Consider the following 24284-nt stretch of genomic DNA (forward strand, 5'->3'; position numbering starts at 1 on the left):
TGAGTCTTTCGGATTGTAATGGAACGAGAGGGGTCCGTGAGTGTCATTGATTGGATGTTTATGAAGTTCCTGGCGGGGGGGAAGGTATGTGGGAATAGGGTTGGGTTTATTTGAGAGTCAGAGATTGGGTGAGCTGTGAGATTAGTAACTGGATAATGTGTCAGTGACGGGGTTGTCTGTGGGATCAGAAATGGCATGAAGGGGAACTGACTGGTGGAGATGACTGTGTCGGGGATTTATGAGACTCTGAGGAATCAGTGATTGGTGAGGGGGGCTGTGGACTAAATGACGGGACATCCATGTGATTGTCAGTGATGTGGTGAGCTTGGGGGAGTTCTGAGGGATGTATGATGGGTAGGCCGAGGATGCAGAGGTTTGGAGGGAGCAGTAGTGGGATCAGGGTGTCATGCTGATCAGCCCTAATTTTTTTAACATACATTACATTTACACAGGTAATAAATAGGCAGCCTTATAGGTCAAATCCCTCCTCAATCCACCATTATGCCCCTAGCCTGGTGCCCTCTCCTCCACAAAAATGATAATTTTGAAACAAGACCAAACAAATCAAAAAAGATAGGATTATGATGAAAAGTGTAATTTTAGTCCCTCTTCCTTCTAAGTTTATTGAAATCATTTTATATTTTATTCAAAAAACATTTATTGAGCAACTGCTGGGTGTTCAGAGATGAGTATGACTATTTTTCCTGATTGTTTCCTTCCAGATCTAATTTGACATAGCTTGGAATACCCCATATAAAACAGCCTCCGTGGCGTGGGAGCACTCACTTCCTCTGAACAAGTTCAGTCATGTCTGCATGACTCCTTCTGGGACTGAGAAAGATTTACCAGGTATGTACCTTCCTGCATTACGGTATATTCCCTTGTTGGTATCAATGGTTCCAACATATCTCTACTTTTATATGCATTTGACCATACTGTTGAAAATCAGCAATAAAAATTTAAACATAAAATATCTTAAAATTAACAGTTTGGTCCATGAAAATTGATTGGTAGGAAAGTTTGCTTTTGCTCTGTTTGCTAAGAAAGAGGGGAAAATACAAGAGCTCTTGGGAGATTATCAGAATTCAGCTGCTGATTCTTTTTGGGGAACAAAGTAATAATACATTCCTCAGTTTTCCATTTGGTCATTGGCCATTCTTATTGCTTGGGAACTTTATCTTTTTATATATCTATCTGTTCATGTTTATTGCCTTATGAAAACATCGGAATGGATTTGCTGGTTCATAGAGGGGGAAAATAAGTTGTCAATAAATCAATATGAAACATATCTTCACATCTATACAATTAAAAAACTTCGTCCAGGTTCCATGTGATCATCGTATGTAGTCACGAGAGGACTTCCTTCACTTGACACTTGCTGATCCTCTGTAAGGACCACACAATCTTCTCCCACAGGTTGGCCTATCATCTACCTGACTTCTGTGGTAGTTGTTTCTACGCTGGTGAACATGGAAGCTGCAGTCTGGATCTGGTCTGTGAAAACATCCTTCTGATTGCCAGAATTTTGAAAAATTTTGTTTTTTCAGGCATCTGCCCTTTTAGAAGAGAGCAGAAAATGATGAAGTCCCACGTGAGTTGCTTTGAGTTTTAATTTTTAAAATTTCCCTTTTTGGTTTTCCAAACAATCAAGTGGAAAAGCGAAGACAGCTAAAATTTGGATCAGGGAAAAGGTAGCCAAAGTAAATATCCAGACCTAGAAAGAGTTGCTAGGTGATATGTAGATAAACCATTTTTAAAAATTGGTGTACCAATTTTTCTTATCTTTCTTGCAGGTGTCATCAGTTACAGGATTTGTAGTGCTCTAAAGAGAAGCAGATAGATTTCCCACAGGAAGACGTTATTTCTTTCCATATAAGACTAGAACAGATTTCCTTTTGGGGTCTTTCTCTAGGTGATAGAGTCCACAGTGTTCTCACTAACACTTCTGTAGTAAATGCAATAATAAATTTCTTGTAGCTGTATCCATAAAGTGATTTCTTTTAGAGGGAGGTTATCATAATGTCATAGCCAAACTCTTTAAACTTTATCCTTTATGGCTGGAGTCATCAAACTGTTGCCTGTGGGCCAAGTTCAGTTCTCCAGATGTTTTTATAAATGAAGTTTTATTGGCAGTACAGCCATGTCGTTTGTTTACATATTGTCTGTGACTTTTTTTGTGCTACAAGGGCAGAGTTGGGTAAGTACCATATGGCCTGCAATGCTGAAAATATATACTTTACTGAAAATGTCTGTTGACCTCTGCTTTAAAGGACTAGATTGATTATAGAGGCTTCTTATTGTCCAACTTTATCCACTGATAAAATCTGGATAATGGGTACATTTTGAATGGTCTTCCAAAATATATATTTCTCTCAAAAGGCAGTTCTTAAAATATAATTATTTGACAAAACTTTGGAGAGTAAGTGTCCCTGCTGCTCTGTACCCTTTACTATGGTTTCAAAGTTTGTAGGATTACTGCCCAACTTGAGGCCAGTTTCTTCTCTGCATTTCTGTTTTTAAAAGTCTATTTTTTTTCTCCCTGCCTATGTTCACTATTTACATGGTATAAAGATTTTAACCAAATAAAAAGATAAAAATTTAAAAACTGAGAGACCTTTTAAGTCCAGCTCTTTTCCTCTGAGATGATTAGTGTTAACCATTTGTCTCTAACCTTCCAAACCTTTTTCACTGTGAGTATAACTGTGATTAAGTGTGTATATGTGGTAGTACAAAGGGTGTACTTTATTTTCTCATCCTTTTCTTTTGAGAAAATAATGTTACAGTTTTGTCTTGCAACTTGATTTTTAATTTTACTGTCTATTACAAAGGTTTTTGTATACATTTTGACTATCTTCCCATGTCAGTACATAGAATTCTCCTTTATTGTTTTAGCAGATGCGTAATATATCCTTGTGGCCCAGTTGACTGAGGTGGTTTCTTCATCTTAAAATGGAGATTATAATCCTCATAGGGTTGTTGTGAGGATTAAGTGAGTAAAAACCATGCTTAGAACTGTAACTGGGGATGATTTATCTTATATTTAAGTATTAGCTATTATTATTATTATATGAAAATTATTATTGTCAAATCTTGGAATCAGCTTTTGCATTAGGAGTTCTTTGGTATATTTTACAGTAGAACTTAGCAGAGTTCTGTTGTAAAAAGGCAGATTTTTTTCCTTCTTTGGGTCTTAGTAGCTTTAGAGTTGTGCTGTCCAATACAAAGCCACCAGCCACATGTGGTTATTGAGCACTTGAAATTGGTTGGTCTGAATTAAAGTGTGCTGTAAGTATAAAGTACATACTGGATTTTAAAGATTTAATTCCCAGAAGCTCCTTAACAATTTTTAAAGATTGATCACATATTAAGGTGATATTTTGGATGTATTAAGATAAATATATATTATTGAAAAAATAATTTTTTGAACATTGCTACTCAAAAATTTAAAATTACTTATTTGGTTGACTTTATATTTCTATTAGAGCTGCTTTAAAGAATGAAAATGGATTTTTTATTAGCCCAATAAATCCAACTGTCATGGCCGATTAACTGATTATATGCTCGTTCCTTCAGGAAGAAGGATTTAAATTTTTTCCTTATGGTGCAGTAGTGCAGTTGTCATTTTCAGACCTGTCTATCCTACCTTTCTTCCTGTAACACCTGCTGACTGCCCATCCATCTCCTCCATCTCTTCCATTTTCCCATTCACCCAAGTTGTACAAATTGCTTGTAGCAGATATAAAAGTACAATCTTCCACTGATTATGTACTGCATTTTACTCAAAATTAATAACATTTATACATATTTAGTATATTAAAGTATTCTAATATCATTGTTAAAGCAAAAGCAGAATGTTAGCATTATGTCTTTTTTCTTACCAGAATAGCTTTCCTCTACATTCTACATTTATTATCTTTCTTGTGTTACTGTTCTTTAGACAACAGGAATATTATTGACTAGTTCAGAAAACTGTTGTTAACCAAACATGAACTTTATTTTCCCCTTTATAATTTTCATTCATTCCCTTTTAGCAAACATTTCTTGACTACCAAATATATGTGATAGGCACTGGCTAGCTGTGGGATATCTCAAGATTTAGGCATGGTGCGTTACTGAAAAGAATGAATAGAAAAATGGGGTAAACAGATGTGTAAACTAACATTAACACATTAAAGTTCTATAATAGGGATGGGGAGCCAGCAGAGAATGGGGAGCAAACAGCTTTATAAGGAAGTTGAGAACAGGCAGCTTAAAAGATTAGTGAACTTCTGATCATGTAGGGGAGTAGGATGAGGGTGGAAAACAGCATTTGCAAAAGTAGAAAAGGCTGAGAATTTGAGGAGAACTAAAGTGGAGGGTGTTTCATGGAAAGTTTGACCAAAGGTGGTATTAAGGCAATAAAATATGGAGGATCTTGTTTACAATATCAAGGAAAGCATTGTGTACAGTGGTCAAGAACACAAGCTACGAGTCAGAATACCTGCTTTTAAATCTGACAGTTAGTTAATTAGTCATATATTCAGTGTGTAACCTCTGGCAAGGAGTTACTTAACCACTGTAATATCCTCAGTTTTCTCATATGTAAAGTAGTTTGATATGAGAACAAAGTAAATGCTTATTTAGCAGCTTGATGATGTGAATAGGAGACTTGGTGTGGGATGAGAGAAACCCTAAGACTGAGATGAAACCAGATATATGTGCAAGGGTGGAACCAAAAGAGTCTTTTAGGTTGGGGAATGTTGATCTTTCAAACAATGTTTTCTTTCTGAAAGCAATATTTGATAATAAGGGAATTACTAGGAAAAAACCTCAAAAATAGTTTAAAATAATAACAAATCACTAAGATTCCACTATTAGGTGACAACTCTTATGAACGTAATGGTGACATGATTAAAATAGTCAGTTTACCCTCCAGAAACATCATATGGCTCTACAGTTGTACCCAAATCCTTTACTTCAATGTCACATTGATAATTTGTCGTGGTTTTTTCATGAATGTTTCCTATATATTTCTTGTTGTGTTTTTCAACATTGCTGTTATAATTGATGTATCTCATTATATTCTTAGCTATTGCATATATATAGAACTGTTAGATTTAGGGGAAGCTAAGATTTTTTACCTATGAAATAAGGCAATTGGATTATAATCTTCAAGAACTCTGACATTCTCTGATTCTCTAAAAGTGGCTTTTCTTTTTTTTTAATGTTATACTTTAAAAAGCCTTCTTTATAATTATTAATAAAAATCCTCCCAGGTTTTGTTTTGTTATTTTATAGTTTTGGGTATTTTTAGAGTTTAAATTTTTGCTCAATCCAGAATATATTTTTTCTATTTTTCCAAAACATAAGATATTATTGTATTCATTTGCTTAGGCTGCCATACATAACAAAACACCACAAACTGAGTGGATTAAACAACAGAAATTTTTGTGTCATGGTTCTGGAGACTGGAAGTCAAAATTCAAGGTATCAGCAGGGTTGGTTCCTTCTGAGGGCTGTGAGGGAACGATCTGTTCCAAGTCTCTTTGGCTTGTAGATGATTATCTTTTCATGTCTCTTCATACCATCTTCCCTCTTTGTATACTTCTCTGTGTTCAGATTCCTCCTTTAATATGGACATCGGTCATATTGGATTAGGGTCCACCCTAATGATCTTAATTAACCAGTTACAACTACAGTTACCCTGTTTCCAAATAAGGTTACTTTGTCAGGTATACTAAAGATTAGGAGTTCAGCCTATGAATTTTTAGGGTATACAATTCAGCCTTTAACATGTGGGTTCAACATTATTCTTTTCCTGTTAACTGTCCAGTTTCAGTAGTATTCATCAAATAATCTGTCTTCCTCAGTTCTTTGAATGCTGCCTTTATCGCTTATTAATTTACCATTTGTATTAGATAGGCATTTTACAATTTTGCTTTCAGTTTCCTGTTCTGTCTGGCTCTTCTTGCTGAAGGCAGGATTTTACATCATATATCCCAAACACTCTGATACAAAACTAGATGTAGGTATAGTTTTGTGTACTGTAGAAATGATGAGAATGATCACTTTAGATTGAACAGGAATATACTCTTACAGGGGTTAGTATCATTCAAGGACGTGGCTGTGGATTTCACCCAGGAGGAGTGGCAGCAGTTGGATCCTGCTCAGAGGACCCTGTACAGGGATGTGATGCTGGAGAACTACAGCCACCTGCTCTCAGTGGGTAAGGGTGGCCTCCCTGGGTAACTCAGACTTGTCCAGTCAAGTGCCTTTCCTTATCAGTCGCCATGGTTAGGTGGTTCCTGAGTATATGATCTTTATACCTTCCCAAATGGAGGTCATTAGTTTGCTGAGGGCCAAATGGACTACTTCAGTGTAGACCTCCTTAAACTGCACCTTCTCTTTTGCCTTCTGTGCAGTCTATCCCAATTCCTCTGTGATTTCCATTTAATAGGGCATCCAGTTTCCAAACCAGATGTCATTTCCAAGTTGGAACAAGGAGAAGATCCGTGGATCATAAAGAGAGACATGCCAAATTGGGTCTATCCAGGTGAAAATCAGGCAGATGGGAAGTGAAATATCAGTTTGTTTGTTTGTTTGTTTGTTTTACTTCATTGGTGTCTGATGCTTTTGTTTGTCTCCTTAGTGAATTCTCTTATTCTTTGTTTCTGTGCTGAGAATTTAGTAGACACTCAACAAATAATTAATCAATTAAATAATTGTAAGCCTTTATAGGGGATAGCTATTTCTTATTGATCCTCCATGTATATAATATTTATTATATTTTTTATTAAGTATTTATTACATTTATTTACTGTATATGTAATGCCTTTTATGAAAAAGTTTAATAGGCAATAGAAGACAAACCCCTTCCAAGAGCATACATTGTACTTTAGAAGATAAGACCTCCAAATACGTGGCTGTACAAAAAAAAAAAAAGGTCAAATGATGTTATTGGTTTTAAAATTTCAGAGAAAATTAGAATCTACAGAGATGCGACGGAATTTAGAAGGCATTTTCCAGAGCATGCAGCTGTAGCTGCTTTGAAGATATATTAAGTTGATGATGCTAAGGGAGGGGCTGAAGACAGACTGTAGTAGGGGTGGGCATGAAGATTATATGAACAAAACTTTGAAGTTACAGACATATGGCTTTTCTTGGAGATCTTTGCCAGTTTTATTTGATAACATATAGAAGGAATTTATAGGGAATAGTAGAATTCAAGCTTGGATCCTTGGTGTGAATCTGATAACTGAATCAATAGCAGGATCTTGGATTTTTCTGTTGTTTGTATTAGTTGTTAATTAGGAAAGTAGACTGAGGAGAGTTAAAGTATTGTGAGTGCAGAAGGGACCTGTTTCTTTGGATAGTGGTGGCAGGGTCACCTAGTAGGTCAAGTATATATGTAGCAAATGGTTTGTAAAATGAATTCAAAAGGTGAAGAGCATTTCCATTCAGAAAGCAGGAGAAATGGGCAAAATCTAGACGAGTAATCCAAAATTAGAGTGATAATAAATTCAGGCACTTCTCTGTCTCTTTCAGGTCTAGTTTTTCATGAGTATTTCTCTTTAACATCCTTGTCTATCCATTCCCCTGATCATACTGTATACTGTACTGTCTTATGAAATGGCTCACCTCCATCCCTGGTTTCTGAATTCATCAGCTTCATTGGATCAATCTTTTGTTCCACTCCTCTGCATTCTGTTAATTGTTCTTAATGACTGTTTTATTTTATCTTCTTTCCTTTAGACAGGAAGAGTAACCTTGACAACCCCCAATCATGTATTTTGGGGTCTGTTTACTTCCATAATAAGATACTGAAAGGAGTCACGAAGAATGGTTCATTGTACTCCATTTTAAAAGTCTGTCAAGGTGATGGCCCATTGCAGAGATGTCAGAAAAACCAAGACAAATTTTTCAGGCAAGTAACGGTCATCAACAACCAAACAGTGACTTTGGATTCAGATCATACATATAATGCATTGGGGAAAATATTGCAAGAGTGCATAGAGTCAGATACTTCAAGACAAAGACCCCATGACTATTATACATTTAAAAAGAACTTGAAATCTAATACTGACTTGCCTAGTTGTAATAAGAGCAGTTCAAGAAAAAACCCTAATGACAGCTTTGGATGTGGGAAGTCATCTATCCATGGTGTGTCCAGTTCTGATCTTGAGAAAAGTCACAGTGGAGTAATTCCCTATGACAGTAATAAGTGTGGAAACATTTTCAGCAATAAACAATCTGATATTCAGTATCAGAATGTTGAGATTAAGGAGAAAACCTGTGTCTGTATTACATGTGGAAAAGCCTTTGCTAAGAAGTCGCAGCTGATTGTACATCAACGAATTCATACTGGGAAGAAGCCATATGATTGTGGTGCATGTGGGAAAGCCTTCAGTGAGAAGTTTCATCTCATTGTACATCAGAGAACTCATACTGGGGAGAAACCTTATGAATGTTCTGAATGTGGGAAAGCCTTCTCTCAGAAATCATCCCTCATTATACATCAGAGAGTTCATACTGGGGAAAAACCATATGAATGTAGCGAATGTGGGAAAGCCTTCTCCCAGAAATCACCCCTCATTATACATCAGAGAATCCACACCGGAGAGAAACCTTATGAGTGTAGAGAATGTGGTAAGGCCTTCTCCCAGAAGTCACAGCTGATTATACATCACAGAGCTCATACAGGAGAGAAGCCGTATGAGTGTACTGAATGTGGGAAAGCCTTCTGTGAGAAGTCTCACCTCATTATACATAAAAGAATTCACACTGGGGAGAAACCCTACAAGTGTGCTCAGTGTGAGGAAGCCTTCAGCAGAAAGACAGAGCTCATTACGCACCAGTTAATTCATACTGGGGAGAAACCTTATGAATGCACCGCATGTGGGAAGACCTTCTCCCGAAAGTCACAGCTCATCATACATCAGAGAACACATACTGGAGAGAAACCCTATAAATGCAGTGAATGTGGGAAAGCCTTCTGTCAGAAGTCACACCTCATTGGACATCAGAGAATTCACACAGGGGAAAAACCTTATGTTTGTACTGAATGTGGGAAAGCCTTCTCTCAAAAGTCTCACCTCCCAGGACATCAGCGGATTCATACAGGAGAGAAACCTTACATGTGTGCTGAATGTGGAAAAGCCTTTTCCCAGAAGTCAGACCTTGTTTTACATCGAAGAATTCATACTGGGGAAAGGCCCTACCGGTGTGCTGTGTGTGGGAAAGCATTCATCCAGAAGTCACAGCTCACTGTACATCAGAAGATTCATACCAGTGGTAAAATCATAATGAACTAAACACAGACAAGCCTTTAGTATTAGCTCAAGCCTTAATAAATAACAGGAACTGGATTAATTTGATAAATTTGTGGAAGACATCTTTTTTATTTTTATTTTTATTTTTATTTTTGTGGAAGACATCTTTATAGAGAAAATTTTACAATTCATGTCTATAGTGTGATACCTAACTCAGCAAAGATGATGGAAAGTATTTACATAAGTGAAGGACATTTTCACCATGGCATGTAAGACTTTCAGAGTTATGAACTGAGTAGTCAGTAGAACAAATTATGTGTATAGAGTATTGTCAAGTTACATATTCCTTATTATACCACATAACAATAAACAGATTGTGAAATTGCTTGGCATAATTTAGGCTTTATACAGTAATTTGCCATAAAGGACATGAAGAAATCCTGAGTTAAAAAAATCAGTTCCTAGAAGTTGCATTATAAAGAGGGGCTTAGCATGACCCCTGAAGTTTCATGTCAAATTCTTGGACAGAGATGGAGAGATAGGTTCAGTATTGATCAGATCAATAAAGGTGGTAATTATGCATTTTCCCATCTCAAGCATATAAGTTGACCTCTATCTCTGGAAGGATCCTGGACCTTGAAATTGATGCTTCTTGACCAGGTCTCCCCTTTACTCTGCCTTACTGGGAATTTGGTATGATGAAAAGACTTTGATACTGAACCAGATGGTCTGGGTTTTAATCCTGGCTCAACTGCTCAAAAGACTGTGTGACTTCAGGCAAGCCTACTTTACCCACCTGAATATTCTTATTGATAAATAGAAGTGCAATGTAGAGCACATTTTCAGTTAATATTAGTCATTTTTGTCTTCCCTCTCTATCCTCCTGTAACAGGATGCTAAGACTAATGTATAAAAGCCACAACTTGCTTTGCAGTCCAGACACTCTGCTTTTATATCTTATTCCTATGACTGATTCATTTTACTGTCTTTGACCCTGGTGGCCTTGATTCTTGGTATGTTAAAGTGACATTTTATTATACTTTTATTATTTTTTAGATTTATATAAACTGTGGTGATTGCATATAAAGACCCTGTCTAATGTCTCTTCATTTCCTTTTTGAACCCTGCCCTGCAGCCCCAACTGTTTTCCCTGGGAACCGAGGATACTTACAGAGGAAAACCCTTGGGGTAAGAATTGATGCCTGCCATAGATCTGAGAACTTAATATGTCTAAAATATCTCCTGTCCTTCCTGTGGTCCCACCTATTCCTCTATGAACAACTTGAAATGAGGACTCCTGCTGGAGGTACCCTGCAGGAGACCATACCTGGCAAGGAGGAGGGTGTCTGTATAGTTAAACATGGTTCACCCATGTTCAGATTGTCCTTTTCTTGTATAGTTTTAATATTAAGAAATGAACTAATTCTACATACAGCAACAAAGAGAAAATATAAAGATACCATTTACATCAAAAATATAAAACACCTAAAATAAGTCTAATCATGAAGTGTGGGACCTTTACATAGAAAATTATAAGACATCACTGAATAGAATTAAAGAAGGCTTAAATAAATTGAGGAACTTGTCAAGTTTGTTGGCTGGAAGACTCAGTATTAAAGATCCCAGATTTCCCCAAGGTGATTTGTATATTGCTGGGGAGATGAGGAAAAAAATAGAAATCTGAGGGAACAAGCACATTCACAAATATAAAGTAAGCGCATTTTATTACTGAACAGCAACAACAACAAAACACCACGTAGCATGCAGGTAGCCAGCAACAGGCCGCAAATTTCTAGTGGATTTTTAGCTCCATTTATATGGAATTAAAGCTACAGTTGTTTTAAATCATCCTATCAATAAATGACAGCTATTTATTCATTTTTCATCCACAGTTACATAGCTTGCTCTGATATCCTGTTTTGCATAATTCTTTTTTTAATTGAAGTACAGGCAATTTACAATGTTGTGTCAGTTTCTGGTGTACAGTCATACATATGTTTTGCACAGTTCTTTATCAAATTTACTCTGATACTCATCAGTACCTCCTCCTGTAGTTGCCCGTGACACTGTATCTAGCACATGTGATTAATCATATTCTTTGGCATTCCTCAGTAAAGTTAGATCAATTCAGTTTCCCACAATATTAAATACATCCCTTATCAAAACCCCAGTAACTTAAAAAAAACTTACAATTTAATTATAAAGTTATATGTGGAGATACTAAAAAGCAAGAATAGCCAAGACACTTCGAAGAGCAAGTTTGGGGAATTTGTCAGACTGAGAGTTCCTGTAAAGCAGTAGTAATTAAGTCAATGTGGTATTGCACATGGGAAGTCAACTAGACCATCCAGACAACGGTAAAAGACAATCCAGAAATAGAAAATTACCTATAGACCCCTAAACTATGACAAAAATGGCACAGTAGAGCAATAGGAGAAAAGTAGTAACTTGCTGGCTCAGTTAAACATCCATGTTGGTAAAATAAAAAATGAAAACAAATTTACTGCTTACCATTCACAGAATCATTTCCACCTAATAGATGGCAATAAGTAGAGATCACGTAGGAAGAAAGCCTGAAAATAAGCATCTGTCTCAATAGGTTAAATAAAAAATACTGTGAATTAAACAACAAGAAAAAGGAAGTGATAAAAATAAGGTAAAAATAGAGGGAAAAGCCATAAAATAGAAACAACAAAACAAAAACACTGTTGATTGAAAAGATTAATGCTGATGACAAATTGAAACTATAATGGAGTAATCACACTTCAGGTGTACAAAAATGGTATCAGGCGGCTACTGAGGATCTGCACCACTGAGAATCTGAACTTTCTTTGAATTGTACCTGACCCCAGGACACCACCAGCTGTATTTAGAACAACACCTGCTAGCAACCTTATGATGTCAACGTCTCCTCTTGTAACTGTGCAGCCATTTCAGATTCCAATCAGTTCTCACTTAACAAGCACCTTCTTGCCAGCTTCAGTTACAATTCTTGAGAAACAACTCATGGAAATAACTGTCACTTTGTGGCTTTTTACCTTTATAAGCCTCCCTCACTTTGTAACCTAGCACAACACAATTCAAGTGCTTCTTGAATCTGCATCTCCTGGGCTGAAGTCCCAGAAACTCAAAATAGACATCTTTTTATTTCAATCAAGTCATCATTTCTGAAATTTTGGTTGACAGTGCCATTGGTAATCCCATGGCAATACAGATAAGAAGACATAAATATCCGTTATAAGCAGTGGAAGGGAACAGCCTCACTTCAGAATCAACAGATACTTAAAAGGTTTTGAAAAGATTTGAATATAACCAAATAAGAAAAAAATGACAATTCTACAATATCTGTTTCAGAAAAGAGAAGAGGAAGAAGGATCCCTGACATACTTTATGAGGCTAGCATTATCCTGATGCTAAAGCCATAGAGAGACATAAGAAAAAAAAAATAGTGACCAGTGTTTCTTCTGAACATAGGCACGACCATCAACAGAATATTTGCAAATCCAATCTGGAAATATTTTGAAAAGAAAGTACATCATGGCCAAGTAGAGTTTAATTCAATAATGCAAGTTTGGTTCAACATACAAAAAAATAATTGGTGTAATTCATCATATCAGTAACCTAAAAAGAATGACCATATGATCATTTCTATAGATGCAGGAAGTTTTTTTTGACAGAAATTCCACATCCATTTAGAACAAAAACTCAGCAACTTGCAGTAAAGGGCAGCTTCCTCAAATTGTTAAAGGACATCTATGGAAAATCTACAGTGTCATATTTAATGGTGAAAGACTAAATGCTTGCCCCAGGATTGGGAAAATGTTTAAGATGTCTGCTCTGCTCTTCCTAGTGAATATTTCACTGGTGATCTTAGCCAGTGCAACAGGAAAAACAACAAAAGTGGTGATAGTGCTGGTGGAGCATAGTCAGGAAAAGAAGAAATAAAATTGTCTTTATTTGCAGACAGCGTAGTCTTCTACACAGGAGGTTTCAAAAACCACAAACGAAAATTACTAGACCTAATAAGTGGGTTTCACAAAACATCTAAATAAATGAGGAGGTGTACTGTGTTTACAGATAGAAATTTTCCGTATTGATTAAGATACCAGTTTTCCTCAAATTCATCTATATATTCAATACAATCACCCACAAAAAATATCTCAGGAGACATTTGTGTAGATTTGACAAGCTGATTCAAATATTTATAGGGGAATGCAAGAGACCTAAAATAAACAGAACACCTTTGAAAAGAAAGAACAAGAAGACTCACATCACCTGATTTCAAGGCTTGTTATAAAGCTAGAGTAATCAAGGATATGGCATTGGCGTAAGAATAGACTGTCAGTGGAACAGTGTAGTCTAGAAATCAAACCACACGTGTGGGTAACAAATCTTTAACAAAGTTGTGACGGTAACAACAAACAAAAGGTAGTCTTTCAACAGACAATGCTGGAACATTTGGAAATCCATGTGCAAAAACAGACAAAACCCCTTGATTCTTAGCTCATACTCATACCATAAATAAAAATCAGCATGAAATAGGTCATGAGCATAAATGTAAACATAGAATTTATAAAGAAGAAAACAAAATAACTGACTTTCATTATGCAAAGATTTTTCAAACGACAAAAAACTCACAAAACATAAAATTAAAAATGAATAGAGTTCATCATCATGATAACTCCAAAATACACTGTCAGGAAAATGCCCTAGTTACAACCCCCTAGATTCGTCTTGCATATTTCCTCGACCAGACCTGGAGTCAGCTGTTGCTCCAAAGAGCACTGATTTCTCATAGTGGAGAATGGGATTGGAAAATCCAAATCTGCCTGCTTCATTCAGGTGCTCATGACCAATTGGATGTCACTGAGTCTAGATGACCTTCGGTGGACTTGGCAAGGGATCAGAACATACTGTTTTAAATTATGAGTTTGTGCTGATCTGTTCATATTTTTCATAAAATCCTTGATACTATACTAGTGTTTCTTTCATCTTACACTGAAAATAATCATTCCTAACTATATTAACAGAATTAATTAATTATTTTATCTTACAGTATGCCTAAACAAATTTAAAATTTTCAACACCAGTATTACTATAACAATAAATGAATAAAAACAAAGCAGATGAACAAAATTTGTTCTTACGTTGATACCTTAGCTTTAATACTTTTCCATTTCAATGGCTGTAAAAATTCAACCAAGGTAGAAGTAATTACATCAATAAGGGGAAAATGGAAACCTGGTAAGTATTCAAGGAAGTATAGTCATATATTAGATGATCTGTGAAAGCTCAACGTCTCGTTTCTACCCGCAAAATTCTCTCTTTTAAAATCATCTTTACGGATGAATCCTTGACATAGTTGTCCACGCTGATTCTTAATTCTGGGTGTCTTTTTTGTTTTCTCATTGCCAGCTCATAATGCTTACATACCAGGCATAGCCAGGTTAACATTATTTCTTTCCATGCAGTTGTATCTAGGAATTTCACCTTCCTCTCATGCCAGTAATAGTCTGGATGTTTGAGTCCTTACCTGCAGTAGCCCCAGAGGAACCCGTTCAGTCTTAATGAAGACTTCCTGTGGTGCATCCTAATACTGAAGATTCCACATTCTAATGGCATGTGCTCTAACTGGATTACAGAGGTTTTGATACATTCCTCCCATAGGGAAATAACTGTATTTCTGACTTGGTGAGGAGACTGAAAGTTCACAGAACTCTCTAGGAAATCATTTAGTTACTGTCCAACAGCTAGTTTTGCAAATCTGGAGCTGTGAAGCATCTCAAGTAATTCTCCTGTCTCCTAAAGGGATTATCTCCAGTCTCCTAAAGGACTGTACCTCTTTCACACCACCAGGAGCTTCATAACCTTGTTGGTAATAGGAAGCACAGCCCTCCAAGCCTGTCTCTTCTCCATATCAGTGCCATGCCGTGCATGCCACTGTCACCACACCCTCCTCTTGGAATCTTTTCACCAGACGGAACAAGAAAGCATCTTTATGCAATGGCTGATATCAAGATTTTAAAGCCAGGAAGCTGCTCTGAAGATGGTTCACGTTTTCTATTACCAAGACAAAACAAAACAAAAAACTAACTCCTTTCTTTTATACTTAAAAGGGAATCAAGATATCAAAAACAAAGCAAAACAAAACAAAAAGTAACTTAGTTTCCATTCTTCAGAAATCATAGTTCAAGATCAGATTTTTTTCCAGATAGTTAACATGATGATTATTTAATAGTAAATTGATTGGATGAGTTATTATGAATTATTATGTAGCTATCTTTAACAGTTCTTTTTTTTTAAATTAAAGTGTGGTAGATTTACAATGTGTTAGTTTCTCGTATACAGTGAAGTGATTCAATTAGATATAAGTGATCCAGTTTTATATACTTAAATATATTCACACTCATATATTTATATTTATATATTCTTTTCAGATTATTTTCCATTATAGGTTATTATAAAATGTTAAATATAGTTCTCTGTGCTATACAATAGGACCTTGTTGTTGTTTGTTTTATGTAGTGTCTGTTCATCCAAAACTCCTAATTTATCCCTCTATCTTCTTTCCCCTTTTGTAACAATAAGTTTGTTTTCTGTATCTGTGAATCTTTTTCTATTTTGTAAATAAGTTCATTTGTGTAATTCTCTCAGATTCTGCATATAAGTGATATTATATGGTATTTATCTTTCTCTGACTTACTTCAGTTAGTATTATAATCTCTGGGTCCATCCATGTTGCTGTAAATGGCATTGTTTTATTCTTTTTATGGCTGAGTAATTGTCCATTGTGTGTGTGTGTGTATGTATATGTATATATATATTTATCTCACATCTTCTTTGTCCATCTGTCGATGGGCACTTAGATTGCTTCTATGTCTTGGCTTTTGTAAATAGTGCTGCTGTGAACATTCAGGTAAATATATCTTTTTGAGTTAGAGTTTTCTCTGGATATGCCCAGGAGTAGGATTGCTGGATCATATGATAACTCCATTTTTAGTTTTTTAAGGAATCTCCATACTGTTTTCCATAGTGGCTGCACCAAATTACATTCCCACCAAAGTATAGGAGGGTTCCCATTTCTCCACCCCTCTCCAGCGTTTATTATTTGTAGACTTTTTAATGATGGCCATTCTGACTGGTGTGAGGTGATACCTCGTTGTAGTTTCGATTTGCATTTCTCTAGTAATTAGTGATGTTGAGCATCCTTTCATGTGCCTGTGTGCCATCTGCATGTCTTCTTTGGAGAAATGTCTATGTAAGTCTTCTGCCCATTTTTTGATTGCCCAGGTATTCTGATTCCACCATTCATACTCTTAAGCACTGTGTTGTGCTGCCTCTCTTGCAGACTGTTTTTTGAACTAGTTCATGATTTGTGATACCCACACAGAGTTTCTCCTGTTTAGCCAAGACTTATTAATGAAAAAAGTCTCCATTAAAAAAACCTTTAAAAATCGCTATTTTAATCAATTTAAAGATTTAATCTTAATCCTTAAGTTTTGGTGTTCAAAAAGTACCTCTTCTGGGACCTGGAAATGAGATAACTTGTTGAGAACACATCTACATGGAAATCAAGCTGGATTTTTAAATGTGCTAAGAGAATCAATATCTAAAGAATATTAGGGAGGCCGTTGATGCCACACTTTCAATGAACCCTGTATGCTCTGGCTCTAAGACTAAACCATCTAGAAATATAGTCCTTCTGGAGGTATGTCCTGATTGATGATACTCTTTTTTTTGCAAACAGACATTGGCTCCATATTTTGTTGAGATGATCAAGAGGAAGTCTAATCTAGTGCCTCATACTGCTTTGGGATTCCTTACCTAAGGAGACCCTTGGAGAGCTCCCATACGGCTGTCTGAAGAGTGTCATACCATCCATAATTACACCTGACCAAGGTAAGCCAAGCCAACCCTTGGAGGGGCCATGTGTTTATATAGTGGCAGAACATGACCATGAACATACTGTAAGGCTCTTACACTATAAATCAAGTGGTATATTACTTGCAGGTAGATTGGGATAGGCTAAAGGTGCATAGTGCAAATGGTAAATAAACCACTAAAATAACAAAACAGAGTTAGTTATAGCTAATAATCCAAAAGGGGATCAAAAGGAATCACAACAAACATTCAGCTAATCCAACAGAAGCCAGAAAAAAGAAAAGAACAGATAGGACAGATAGAAAACAAAATAGAGACGATAGATTTAATCTAACAATTTAAATTATTATGTTACATATAAGTCCAAACACACCAATTGAAAGAAGAGATTGTCATATTGACTAAAAAAGCATAGCTCAACTATATGCTGCCTACAAAAAATACACCTCATTTTTATGTAAAGACACAAATAGGTTAAAACTAAAAGGATAGAAAGATATACTAGGCTAACACAAGTCAAAAGAGAGATGAAGGAGCTGTATTAATGTCAGACAAAATATATTTCAGAAAAAAGATACTCAGGGATAAAGAAGACCATTTCATAATGATGAAGGGGTCAATTTATCAAGAGGATATAACCCTAAAAGTTTATGTACCTAATAGATGAGCTTTAAAATACACAAAGCAAAAACTCATGGAACAGCAAGGAAAAATAGACAAATTTCATAGTTGTAGTTGGACCTTTCAGTCCCCTCTCAATAATTATTAGAACAAGGAAATAAACAAGTAGCAAAGATACAGTAGATAGACTTGAACATCACTGGCAACCAACTTGACTTAATTGAACATCCCACCCCAAAACTGCGGAGTGCGCTTCTGGATGCAGAACATTTACCAAGGCAGGTCACAATCTGAGGTCATAAAACAAGTCTCAACAAATTTAAAAGGTAAAGTGTATTCTCTGACAACAGCAGAATTAAGTTAGAAACAATAATAGAAAAGCATCTGTACAATCCTCAAATACTTGGAAACTAAGTAGCATCCTTTTAAATAATACACTGGTCAAAGAGAAAATAAAAAAGGAAATGAATTATTGTGAACTGAATGAAATGAAAACACAAGGTATCTAAATTTGTGAGATGCCTCTAAAGCAGTCATGTTAAATTCTGGCATCACATTTCTTGAGCACATCTTCCTACCTTTCCACCTGTCACAATAACCTACTCCCATCATACTTTCTCTGCAATGTAAGTTCTAAGATATCATTTCTACCTCATCCAGCAGATGGCCTCATTTGTTTCTTCATGAAGAAAATAGAGGTTTTCAGGTATGAAATTCATCAACTTCATGACTTCTCACATGCAAAATTGCAAACCAATCATATTTTGCTCTCCAAAATTATCCAAAGGTGATCCTTACATCTCTTCCCATGTTATTATAGACCTAATTTTATATACAGATCCACTTCTCTCCTATATCATCAGTCCCTAGTAGAACATTTTCATTGAACTAATTTAAAAAATTTCAAAACTATTATTTGTTAAAACGAGCCCCTCTTTGAGCCCACCTCTCCCTTAGCTACTTTCTTATTACTCATCTCCTCCTTAGAACCAAATGTCTTTAAAAGGTGGTCTCCAACTCCTTTATACATCTTTACTTTCTATTGACTAGTCATTTCAATACATCCTCCTCCCATGCTCTGTCCTGTGCCAATTTCACGTCTCTCTTTCTGTGTCACATGTGAGATTCTATTTTTCAAATCTGAAAGACACTAAGCTTAAATTAGTGCAACTCTGAGAAGAATCTTTCAGTGTGACTGCTTGCCCATTATCTCTCTCTTCCATCTTACCACTGTTTTCTTTTCCTTTTTCCTCTCTGGCCATTTCCTCTCAGGTCCCTCATAACTTATTCTTCCTTCCTTTATCTGTTCCAGAAAGGTTAGCATTTTCTACATTCTGACTTTCAGCCCTCTTCTTTCTGCCAAGAGGCAGCAGCAGTCCAAGGTCAGAGAGTGGGGAGTGAGGCCAGTGTTTTCATTCCTTAGGTCCCTTCCTGTTTCCCACATCCCTCCTGGTCCAGGGAGTAGTAGCTCTGCAGTGTTGCTAGCCTCAGGATGCTTCACCCCAGAATGTGTCTCTTTGATCAGATGTGTCAGTCAGCTTCAGCTAAGTTATGCTGCAGTTAAAAACCTCCCCACAATCTCAGTGACTTTCAACAAAGAGTTTATTTCTTACTGCTCTTACATACCTAGAGTGGCTCAGCTCCAGGATTCAGGCTGATTAGTTGTCTGGGATATTGCTAGTCTCGGGGGAAGGAAAAAAGGTGACAGAACACATGATAATTTTTAAAGCTCCTTCTTAAAAGGAGCACATATCACTCTCATGTTCATCCATTGGCCGAAATATGTCATATGTTCATGTCTGAAGTTTATGGTGCAAAAAGTCTAATTGTCCCTCAGTGAAGGGCCTAATGTAGCAGACAGGCTCAAAGATAGTCCCCACTTACATCCACATCTTGATAGTCACCCCTTGTGCAGTTCTCTTGAATGTGGATGGGCCTGTGACTTGTCTCTGACATAGACTATAGCAAAGATGATGGGGTATTACTTCTGCTATTATGTAACAAAGATGAAAATCTCTTACTAGTAGCTGTTCTCCCTTGCTGGTTTTTCTGAAGCACTCCACTCGTGTTGAGAGCTGTGCTGTGGAGAGAGTGCCCCATGACAGGGAACTGAGGGTGGCTCTAGCTGGCAGCCAACAAGAGAAAAGCCCATAAGAAAATGAATTCTGCCAACAACCTGAGTGCCTGAGTGAGTTTGGAAGCATATCCTTGTCCACTTGAAAATTCAAATTGAGACCCCAGCCCTGGCTGACAACTTCATTACAACCTGTGAGAAACACTGAAGCAAAGGACCCAGTTTAAGTTGTTCCTGGATTCCTGATCCACCCAATCTATAAAATAATAAACATTAATTTTTTTCAAAGAAACTAGTTTGTGGAAATTTGTTGTACAGCAACTGGTAACTAATACAGCCATGTTCAAAGGTTCTGATAGGAAAGAATAGAAAATGTTTTTGAACAATAATTCAACTTGCCCGGTCCGCTTTTATGACCACAGATATTTACCTCCTCTAAGTTAGCATGCAAAAATCCTCACCCACCTCCCAAAAGGAGGCAACCAAAATTTCTATCATTTTGGCCTATGGCCAGGAACTCATCATACTTTCTGTTTAAGTTTCAGAGACCTGTGAACTAAAAAATCACATTTTCTGCGCCCCCCCCCCAATCCAACATTCAGTGAAAGGAGAGAGAGAGGATAACCACAATGAACGTTTCCATTTGGAAAGAGGAAGAGCAGGAGTCTATGGTAGTCTCTTACATCGATGGCCACTAAGGGACAACTCATTCTGATGTGTCCCTAACTTAGTCTTCTCCTGTTGAATTTAAGCTGGCCTTGTGATTTAGTTAAACAGTGTAATGCTGCAGAAGTAAGTTTGTGTTAAGTCCTGTCCTAAGCCTTAAAAAGGCCTGACAGCTTCCAGTTTTGAACTTCTAGGATCCAGCCACCATGGAGAAGATGTATGATTATCCTGAAACTGCAATACTTTTAAGGAAGCCTGTGCGAGCCGCCTGGAGAGATCACATGGAGGAGAACCAAAGTGCTCCGAATGATAGCCTCACATGAGATTCCAGCCTCAGCAAACACCAACTGCCACCATCCTGGATGTTCCAAACCAGTTGAGACTTGAGATGACTGCAGCCACAGCTCACATCATGTAGAGAAAAACTATTCAGGTGAACCCAACGAGCCCACAGACTTATGAGCAGCAGTGAATGGTCGTTGCTGACTGAAGCCAGTGAGCAAGGTGGGTAGCACAGGCCCTGACTAACTGGCTTGTCAATTGTGTCCGTATGTGCACAGGGGCACTAAGATGGGAGGCCCCAAAGCAGCAGCAGAAGCAACAGTAGGGGCAGCAGTGGGCACAGCTTCCCCATGGGACAGCACAGGAACCTGGTGGTAGACTGGCTTGCTCCCAGACCTTGTCCCTGTAGTGTCTGTAACTATTAACTCTTCATGCTGAGCACCGGGGCAGGTACTGCGGATGGCAAGGCAGTAAGCTTTGTCAATACATTATTACAAAATAATATCATACACAGGGACATTGAAATAAAGCATATCAGGAAGTTGTTAGAACTCATCAGAGTACAGAATCTCTGGTTTTGAAAATTGCTGGGTCATTGCAGAGCAAATACCCATAGGCTTAAAAATAGAAATTAAATTTAAAGATAACCCAGTTTAACAGAAAAAAACCCCCCACTATTTTGATATGAAGCTTTACATAAACCAATTACTAACAACATAATTTGAAAATTAATTTTTCCTTGTAATTGAGTGTACAGTGCAACAATGCATAAACAGGCATTTTGCACTATATCATGAAGGTAGTTTTGGTTTCTTGCATGACCTCTGCAAGTTACAGAAAATGTTATGGGAAACATTAAATTGCCATTGCATAATCTTTAAAATTAAATTGAAAGAGGAAATTCACTTGTATGGAAAGTTAAATCTTTCCAGAAAAAAATATTATGTCAGACTCATAAACTTTACATGTAGTATCATTTATACTTCAAAATAGCTTATCAGAAATATGTTCCAGAATTGTTACAGCCTATAAAGTACTCCTCACAGCTCCAGTAATAGTTGCATCAGCAGAAGGATTCTTCTCAAAATTAAAAATTATCAAAAATTAGTTACAATCTTGCATTTGCCAAGAGTAACTCATACTGCTTTCAGTTACATCAGTATGAAAATAAAGTTGCTAAAAATATAAATTGGGATGACATAATGAGTTTACAGAAAGGCAAGCCAAAAATAATCTATAATCAATCAATATATCACAATAATCTAGTATATTACTTGTTATTTTATACAAATTATGACAACAAAATAGTATTTTTGCAGTTTAAAAATGTATGTTCTTAAATATCACTATTACCTCTATTTTATAAGCAATAAAATATTTTAAAGGTAAAATTTTTTTATTTTAGTATCTTTAGTAGTCCTTTTTTGATTTTTGAACAAGGGTCCCCATATTTCCATTTTGCAATGGAACCTAAGATGATGCAATATATTACACACAATCGTGTTTACTCAGTGGTTTTATTTTGTAATTAAAATTTTTATTTGTAGTTCATATATAGTTTGCTTTAAAATTTTCCACTTAGTTTACATGTTGATGCATTTTTATAAGATTACATACCTTTAAGAAAATCCTAAAATTTAACATTACGCCCAGAGTGCACTGCAGTTGTATCACAGCTGTATCTGAAGAAACACTAACAGTGATTTGTTTTATTTGAAGGAAAAGTAACAGGAATATCACTACCCTGGGTTTGCTCCAGTGCTCCAGCCACTCTCTCCTCATTACTCTTCCTGGAAATGTCCCGAAAGCTTAGAACAATGTCTGTCACAGAAACATCTGCTGAATGAGTTGAATAAAAAAATTTCTTTATTCTGTGCATGGGAAAATGGAGATTTAGGTAGCTGCAGCTCTTCGGTGTATTAAGTGTTAGTTCACATATGTTCTGTAGGGGCAGAGAACATGGCCTAGGATTGCCTATAGCTGAAAGGGTGGTTGTTGGAGGAAAGTTTGGCCTGGATGCTTAGAGAAGACAATGTAAGGGTCAGTGAGCATCAGTTGAGATTGGGAGAAATGAGGTGGGTTCTATGACAAGATAGCAGCAACTGTGTAAAGACTAAATCACCCACTAATAATGACAAGTTAACTTATACGTATGATGACTTCTTTGTGTTCATGGTTCCTCCCTCCTTAACTGGCCAGAAAGCTCCATGGATCAGACCTGTTGCTGCTGGCCTGAGTATGGTGGCAGTTGTTCTGTTGGCAGCCGTATCCCAGGGAGTGGGGTCATGAGAGGATTTGTTTGGCATCTGATTCAAGTGACAGAGTCTGTAGAGAAATGTCCGGATAAGTTCATACGCTGTCATTGCCATGATTAAGATACTGGGCTGGATGCCTTGAAAAACAAATATCAAAGCTCTCAAAAATTATGGTAACAATGTAATTTTACTATTAAGGCTTGAGGATAAAGACTGGCAAGAAAAATTTAAATAACAATATAAATGACCTAATTGACAACTTGTTCTTCTACATTTGGGTTAATTTTTTTGGATATGTGTTGACCTCATATTATTTTTAAAGTATTTATATAGAATAAAAAATTTAAATGCATTTCTCTAAAATGTTTATAATCTCACTGTAAATATGTATACTATATACAGATATAGATGATTCATACTAATTGAATAATTTGCTTTGTCCCAAATATTCTTTCTTTTTTTTTTTGTGAACAGCTATTTTATTTATTGAGCATGTAAAACATTTTGCTCTCACTAATAATAATTACTTTAGTGAGATGAATATTCTTAGAAAGAACAATGTAAATATTTTATTATTCTTGAAAATATTGTTTTAATACTTTGTAATATAGCAAATTGACAGGTCTTAAGTCCATTTTATTCAAACACTTGGATTTAATAGTTTTTTTAGCTGAAAAATATACCACATAAAAATATTTAGATTTCACTGCAAAAAAGTACATCATTAACTTTGTTAAAGTAAGTCCATTCAATCTACTAATTAGGCGAACATTTTTGTTAAAAATTGAAGGGTAAATTTTGATCTTCCATGATTTCAATCAATAAAATCCTGCAAAATGAATCAAGTTACTTTTCATATTTTTCATAAGCAGGTTCAAAACCATTGGAACTCTTCACATGGAAGATTTTTTAAACAGGTTAAGAAAATCTGTTTCCAAATTTTCAGGTATGTATAGAGAGTTTCACCAAGTGATACATATTGCAGTTTAAATTCTCAGAAAGCAAACATTTATGATTTGGGGGAGAAGATCTTTTTCTTTTCTTTTCTTTTTTACATTTTTTATTGATTCATAATCATTTTACAGTGTTGTGTCAAATTCCAGTGTTCAGCACAATTTTTCAGTCATTCATGGACATATACACACTCATTGTCACATTTTTTTCTCTGTGATTTATCATAACATTTTGTGTATATTTCCCTGTGCTATACAGTGTAATCTTGTTTATCTATTCTACAATTTTGAAATCCCAGTCTAT

The 24284-nt window shown here is 36.2% G+C and overlaps 1 protein-coding gene across 6 annotated transcripts in view; it reads left to right on the forward strand.

Moving 5' to 3' along the window:
- Positions 1-10283, forward strand: part of ZNF300 (zinc finger protein 300) — a 29563-nt gene extending 19280 nt beyond the window's left edge. For 2 of the 6 annotated variants that reach the window (XM_072954549.1, XM_072954546.1), the window contains exons 5-10: positions 723-849; positions 1548-1591; positions 5374-5466; positions 6079-6205; positions 6437-6532; positions 7732-10283. In XM_072954549.1, coding sequence (XP_072810650.1) covers positions 816-849; positions 1548-1591; positions 5374-5466; positions 6079-6205; positions 6437-6532; positions 7732-9290 — 1953 coding nt within the window. In that variant the 5' untranslated portion in view covers positions 723-815 and the 3' untranslated portion in view covers positions 9291-10283. Of the gene's footprint in view, positions 1-719; positions 850-1416; positions 1592-5373; positions 5467-6078; positions 6206-6436; positions 6533-7731 lie in introns of those variants that run through there. The other 4 variants (XM_072954558.1, XM_072954565.1, XM_072954569.1 and 1 more) reach the window with 4 other exon arrangements.
- Positions 10284-24284: the final 14001 nt, after the last annotated feature.

This window comes from Vicugna pacos, chromosome 3, assembly GCF_048564905.1.
Source record: "Vicugna pacos chromosome 3, VicPac4, whole genome shotgun sequence".
Lineage (NCBI taxonomy): Eukaryota > Metazoa > Chordata > Mammalia > Artiodactyla > Camelidae > Vicugna > Vicugna pacos.